The sequence below is a fragment of the Suricata suricatta genome, chromosome 2, assembly GCF_006229205.1.
Source record: "Suricata suricatta isolate VVHF042 chromosome 2, meerkat_22Aug2017_6uvM2_HiC, whole genome shotgun sequence".
In the NCBI taxonomy this organism is placed as follows: Eukaryota; Metazoa; Chordata; class Mammalia; order Carnivora; family Herpestidae; genus Suricata; species Suricata suricatta.
In genome coordinates, this window is record NC_043701.1 from 135,385,631 (window position 1) to 135,392,353 (window position 6,723).

General features: G+C 51.4%; 1 protein-coding gene across 1 annotated transcript; it reads left to right on the forward strand.

The window, feature by feature from the left end:
* The first annotated feature begins 454 nt into the window (after positions 1-454).
* On the forward strand, positions 455-6,297 carry PLAU (plasminogen activator, urokinase). Its single transcript, XM_029931994.1, has 11 exons — positions 455-564; positions 877-963; positions 1,414-1,447; positions 1,597-1,704; positions 2,029-2,203; positions 2,385-2,476; positions 2,660-2,879; positions 3,088-3,236; positions 3,823-3,963; positions 4,329-4,477; positions 5,156-6,297. Exons 2-11 carry the CDS (start codon positions 907-909, stop codon positions 5,330-5,332), a joined length of 1,302 nt encoding a protein of 433 aa, XP_029787854.1. The 5' UTR covers positions 455-564; positions 877-906; the 3' UTR covers positions 5,333-6,297.
* Positions 6,298-6,723: the final 426 nt, after the last annotated feature.

Sequence of the window (6,723 nt, forward strand, 5' to 3'; positions counted from 1 at the left end):
GTGTCATGCGCATTTTCACGTTGAGAAACAGACTTAGCTCTTTGAGCTTCGGACTATGTCCCCACACCCATGGTTCCAATCATTCTCCCAGGCATTTAGGGGCCGAAGGCGTAAAGGCTGGAGAAGAGCTGATTTAGGATATCTGGGAAGATACATCAGAGCTGGATCAAGAGTCTCCCAAGCGTAATTCAGAGGCCCCATGCACTGGGATGGGGCCCAAGAACAGGTGAATGGGAGGAGAGGTCGAGGAATTTAGATACCTCTGTATCTCTGTGTTCAGACCTCGCTCGTCCCCTCGGCTGGGGACTGCACGGCCCCTCACTCTCAGACAAGGTTGAGGAAACACTCTCCGCGCAGCTGGCCCCAGGGAAACAGAGAGAAGGGAGGGGTTGGGGAGATCCCAGACTGGGGCGGGGCCAGGGCTGGGGCGGGTCCTGATATAGGGCCCTGCGCGGGCTAGCAACACAGCGAGGCTGCTGGAGCCCCAGAGCCCTTCGGATTTCAGTGTCAGCCTGTCCGTGCCGTCCGGTCCCGGCGCCGAGCCTCTCCTTGCCGCAGCCGCCGGTGAGTGCAGGCCACCCTCACTGCGCAGGGCTGCTCCTGCGGGGTTCCCTTCCCCCTTCCCCGGCTGCTCCAGCGGCCCGGCTTAACAGCAGCCGAGCCCGAGTCTCCACAGCCGGTGCCTGTGCATCCCCTGCGGGTTCTGGAACCCCTGAGCCTCCAGGGAGGAGAGGCGGCGGGGCCTGGGAATCCTGGTCTCCAGGGGCGCGCCTCGCGGGAAACCTAGGGATTTCTGTCCTGAACTGCAGTAACCCACCCGGCACACCTTCTCACTCCTCCGCTCCTTCCTCAAGTTGACTTCTCCTTCCTTTGTAGAGTGCTGTCTAGAGCCCCAGCCTGGCCACCATGAGAATCCTGATGACGTGCCTACTTCTCTGCGCCCTGGTGGTGTGCAACTCTGAGGTAAGTCCCTCCTTTGACTTATGGCGGCAGGACGGGGCTTGCCGGACTCGTGAATAGCGTCTGGGGAAGGAAGGAGAGCCGTGTACAGGGAGCTGGGGTCCTCTGGATTCTATCTACGGCGGGGCAAGCCTCTCAGGAAAATAGGACAGGCGTGGGTGGGGACCCTGAGATCCAAGGGAATTCACACCTTCAGCCAAGGGAAGAAGAAACCGCCTAGATTGGCCCAGCTCTCTTGCACCCGATATGTGAAGCTCGCTTGAGTCAATCCATTTCTCCCTGCTTGAAACGTATGGTCTTCCCTTTAAGGGCTAGTTAGATATGAGAAAGGTGAGAAGAGAGGGAGCTCTAAGAACGGGTGAGGTTTGGCATGGGGCCAGTTTATCCTCACCCTTGGGTCCCAGGAGCGTGGGACCTTTGATGAACTTACCCCTCCCTCCTCATCTCTTCCAGGGTAGCCATGAACTTCATCCAGTGTCCGATACATGTGAGTATCCACCCCTTGCACAATATCTGGCTGTACGGACATCCTGAAAAGCCTCAGGGGGCAGCCCCTCCCTGACCCCATTGCAGGGCTGGCTCCCATCTTGCCTCCTCCCACCTCCTTGCTTACCCCTCTACCTCTATGCTCTCCAGCAAACTGCGGCTGTCTGAATGGAGGAACATGTGTGTCCTACAAGTACTTCTCCAACATTCAGCGATGCAGCTGTCCAAAGAAATTCCAAGGAGAACACTGTGAGATAGGTATGGGGATCCTGACTCTAACTCAGGAGGAGGGGATACCAGATGGGGACAGGGAGAGATGGGTGGGATGCAAGACCAGGCAGGAGTTAGGAGCTGGAGGTAGAGCGGAGATACCTTCATCCCTGGGTGATGTACACAGTCAAACATAAACACATACGGTCTCATGAATCAGTGGCTGCACAAAGGTGGGGTGGGGATGGAAGGAGATCCTTTTTAGTGTTTTCTGCCAGGCCTGAAATCATGCGAGACCTAACACGATCTCTAAAATGCCTGTCTGAATGTCCTCCTCTTTCTAATATCTCTCATCCTCACATTCCTCTTTAGATACATCAAAAACCTGCTATCAGGGGAACGGTCACTCTTACCGAGGGAAGGCCAACACTGACATCGAGGGCCGGCCCTGCCTGGCCTGGAACTCTGCCGCTGTTCTTCTGAAACAGTACCATGCCCTCCGACCTGATGCCCTTCAGCTGGGCCTGGGGAAACACAATTACTGCAGGTGAGGTGGGGGCAGCAAAGACCCTCTCATAGCTGCACAGGACCCTTGGAATCATCCTGTGTTTTGAGAGTACTGTTCATAGCGTGAGAAAAGCAAGGCCTCTGATGGAGTTTTCCCTGGAGGGGGAGGAAACATTCCAGGTTGGAATGACACCCCCCCCTCTTCCCCTCTGTGTTACCAGGAACCCGAACAACCAAATAAAGCCGTGGTGCTATGTGCAGGTTGGCCTAAACCAGCTTGTCCAGCAGTGCATGGTGCACGACTGCTCTTTTGGTGAGTGTCACTGACCTATTTATGACAGTAGGGTGGAAGGGGACAGCCTCATACGTCCCTTTATTCCATCAGGAGAGTTCAGGAGGGAGGTCTGCCCGGCTTTGAAACACTGGGCGGTCAGAGGACAGGAGAGGGACACTGTCCTACTTGCCTCCCCAAGACATCCCTCTCTTTCTCCTCCAGGAAAAAGTCCCCTGTCTCCTCCCAAAACAGCAGAGTTTCAATGTGGCCAGAAGGCTCTGAGGCCTCGCTTTAAGATTATCGGGGGAGAATTCACCACCATCGAGAACCAGCCTTGGTTTGCAGCCATCTACAGGAAGCACCGTGGAGGCTCTGTCACCTACTTGTGCGGCGGCAGCCTCATCAGTCCTTGCTGGGTGGTCAGCGCCACACACTGCTTCATGTACGTCCCTCTGTCTCTTCTCCCTGACCCTCCTGCCTTACCCCGAACACAGCCTTCCCAGCAAAGGAAACCACTTGAATCTTACCCCCTTAGCACCTCTTCATGTGGCCCGTGGCCTTGGGGACAAGTCATGCTCTGAGGTTGCTATGGAGGGGAAGTGACAAGATCTCATGAGATCAGACTATCTGATGGGTCTCCCCTCCCACAGTAATAACCCGAAGAAGGAGGACTACATTGTCTACCTGGGTCGGTCAAAGCTGAACTCCGATACACTTGGGCAGATGAAGTTTGAAGTGGAAAAGCTCATCTTGCACGAGTACTATAGTGCTGACACTCTTGCTCACCACAATGATATTGGTGAGTAGAAAACCCTTATCTGCCATAATGATGATGGTTGGAGGAAGAGGGGTCCAAAAAGAGACCCAAGTGGGGGGTTGAGGTTGTAGGGGAACTGAAAAGCCTGCTTTATATAACAAAAGGACATATGTGAGGGGCCTGCTGCTCCTCTGCAGAGTCTTTAAATTTCCAAACATTTATCCTCCTCTGGATGGCAGTGATGCAGTGGGCATATGGCTTGGGCTGGGAGGCCCCTTCTTTCATTGGATACAACCTCTGCCTGTCCCAGGATCTGCAACTTAGAGCATTGGGCTGAATTCAGCCCTCTACGTCAGCCCGGGCTGTTCACAGAAAACCATATGGCTGTATACAGCAGCTCTGGCTGGCCAAGCCCTTGTCAGCAGCTATAATAAAGCCTGTGAGACATGGGACAGGGGAGGCTTATTTCAGGTAATAAGCCAAAGGCAGACTTTCCAGGATGATCTCTGACCCTAACTGATTTAGGGATAGATAGCCAGCCCTTCAGCATTTGGAGGGGAGACATGGTGACCACCTGACCAGGTGGAGTTCTTTCCCCCTGACCTCTCCTGCTTCCCTTCACCCTCAGCTTTGCTGAAGATCAGTTCCAACACAGGCCAGTGTGCACAGCCATCCAGGTCCATACAGACCATCTGCTTGCCCCCATCATATGGCGATGCTCATTTTGGCACAAGCTGTGAGATCACTGGCTTTGGCAAAGAGAATACCAGTAAGTGACATTTGGGGCTGGCTGAGAGGGTTCTGGGGGAGTGTTGTAACCTGGAAGTGAACTCAACTTGATCAAGGGAGGACCGTAGAGCTAGATGGGAACATTGTGGGGGTAGCAGATGGGTCCAGGGATAGAGTAGGCAGCAGTGTTTAGGAAGTGATGGGCCATAAAGCTAAATAGATGGGAGGTGAGGGACTATATGTGGAGGAAAGGCTCAGATTTGGATAGAAAAAAATAAAGGCTTTCCCTGGTAGGGACACTTTTTGGTCCTCACCCTGGCAGAGTCTTCAGTGGGACTTCCAGTCCAGTTGCAAGACTGAATATACACAGCTTAATATAAACTTCTCCTTGTTTCCTCCCTGCAGCTGACTATCTCTATCCAGAGCAGCTGAAAATGACTTCTGTGAAGCTGATTTCCCACCGGGAGTGTCAGCAGCCCCACTACTACGGTTCTGAAGTCACCACCAAAATGCTGTGTGCTGCTGACCCGCAATGGGAAACAGATTCCTGCCAGGTAAGAGTTCTAGTCACTCTCCATGTCACCCTCAAATCTCCCCAGGGTTCTTGGGTCTATACCTACCAGTTTTGGGGAGCCTCTGTCCAACCAAAGCCCCAAGAAGCCAGAATTAGGAGCTCAGGTCTTAGTTTAAACTAACCCTTATGTGTTAACCAAACATTTGTCGTGAGTCTGGCTCTGTGCTAGGTGTTTCAGACTGGGGGAGGGAAAGGAATAAGACCACTAGAAAGAGGAAAACACTAGAAAACAATGCAACTCAGTGCTCAGGGTGTGGTATGAATTGTAAATGAGCAGGTGTTTGGGAGCCTAAGGTGAATGCCAACTGGAGGGAAGGCTTTAAAGAGAATGTGACTCTGTAGGGATTTGAGGAGGTCTAGGGAAGAAAGGAAAATGTTCCAGTTGAAAGATACAAAAATGGGAATGAGTATGGAATGGGCCAGGGTGGGGAGGAAAGGGATCTGGGAGTGTAGATGGAATTGTGGCAGATATCAGGCTTTGAAATCCGAGCAGAGCGTTTTAAACTTTATTGGTAGAAAATGGGGAGTCACTAAGGATTTCGACTCTAAGAAACTCTCCCTTCTCTCTCGCGCGCATGATTGGGTGATTGGACCAGATGTGCCCCCCCCCCCCTTCACTTCTCCCTGGGCTCAACTTTTTGTGTCTTTGGCTTAACAGGGAGACTCTGGTGGCCCCTTGGTCTGCTCTACCCATGGCCGCCTGACTCTGACTGGGATTGTGAGCTGGGGCAGAGGATGTGCCATGAAGGACAAGCCGGGCGTCTACACAAGGGTCTCAAGCTTTCTGCCCTGGATCCAAAGGCACACTGGGGAGCGGAATAGCCTAGCCCTTTGAGGCTCCCCAGAGAGCCAAGGGAAGAGAAGGGTACCACCCACTCCCACACTGTCATTTTTGCAGTAGAACCATCTGCATCAGCTATATGTAAGGAAGAAACTGAGGAAGACAGGCTCTGCAGAGATGGTTTTGCTTGTGCCACCCACCAGGGTGCGTGAGCAACAATAGCTTTATCCTTAGATACAGGCCTGGGTGCTGAGTGCCCAGATCCCCTGTGGCCAGGAGATGGAGGGATGGTTCTGACCCAGGATGGTATTGACCAGTAGTTTGTCTTTTTCTGAACTAAGGCCTCCTGGAGTTAAAAATGCTGTTTCCTGTGCATGGGTAGAAGGAGAGCCAGCTTCCTCAGCAGTGGGCATTCATGAGGCCCACTGTTGGGGAAAGGAACAATTTCTTAAATAGGAAGTAGAACAGAACTGAGGTCTTTTGAGCAAGCTCAGCCACTGTGGAACAGTGGTTTGGGGAGTGGAGACACTAATGACTTGAGGCAAGGGCTCTGACATTCCATGAATGTATCAGGAAATATTATATATGTGTATGTATGTTTGCACATCTGTGCACAGGCTGTGAGTGTCAGTGTGAATGAGTAACAACTAGTGTTCCTGTGTCTGACTGCAAGTCTAGATATTTCCCTAAACTGAATAGACTATGATGCCACATAGAATGGTCTGTCTGGAGAAGTTATGGGAGGTCATGGACTCCTACGTCCTTTTGGGTCCATCATGTGATGCCTATGAATGTATCATTCTGGGGCATGGCCCGTGACCAGCACTAAATTTTCAGTTTCACTTTTACATAGATGTTCTTTCTTGGCCAGTTATTCCTTCTGATCTTTCAGTTGAGTTTATCCAATCCTCACTGGGTGAGGCGAGGACCACTCCTATACACTGAATATTTAATAATTATGTTCTGCTAGTTTTATTTATATCTATTTTTGTAATTTTGAATAAAGATGATCAATAAAATGTGATTTTTCTGAGGAATTTGGTTCTTTCTTGGTACTTGTATGGGAGGAAGTTGGGGGGCATAAAAAGTGGGAAATGATGATGGCAGCATGTATCCCAGAGTTCCCTGGGGGCTAAATTTCTGGATTTAATGGCACTTTGGGAAGTAGAGGCTAGAATAGTTATAGAATAGGTCCTGCATAGCACGTAAAGTACAGTCTAGTGTGCGGATTGGATGTCAGCCCTCAATTCCCTCCTTAGCCTGACGTCTTTGTACAGTACACATTTTGTACAGCTGTACACTGTGATCCTCTAGGATAAGTCCCACCATATTCTTTTTACTCTGCCCATAACAATTCTGGGGCCGACCTCAGCCAAGAAAATACCTGCATAAGTGAAAACTCCAGATTCAAAACCCAGCCTGGTTTGGGTCTGTGTCATTCAGGG

Bases quoted from the DNA above. Each gene is read 5' to 3' on its own strand.
- PLAU (XM_029931994.1), top strand. From the start codon at position 907: ATGAGAATCCTGATGACGTGCCTACTTCTCTGCGCCCTGGTGGTGTGC. The intron at 2,880-3,087 runs GTACGTCCCTCT...CCCCTCCCACAG, and splicing joins AGCGCCACACACTGCTTCAT to TAATAACCCGAAGAAGGAGG. The intron at 3,237-3,822 runs GTGAGTAGAAAA...CTTCACCCTCAG, and splicing joins TGCTCACCACAATGATATTG to CTTTGCTGAAGATCAGTTCC.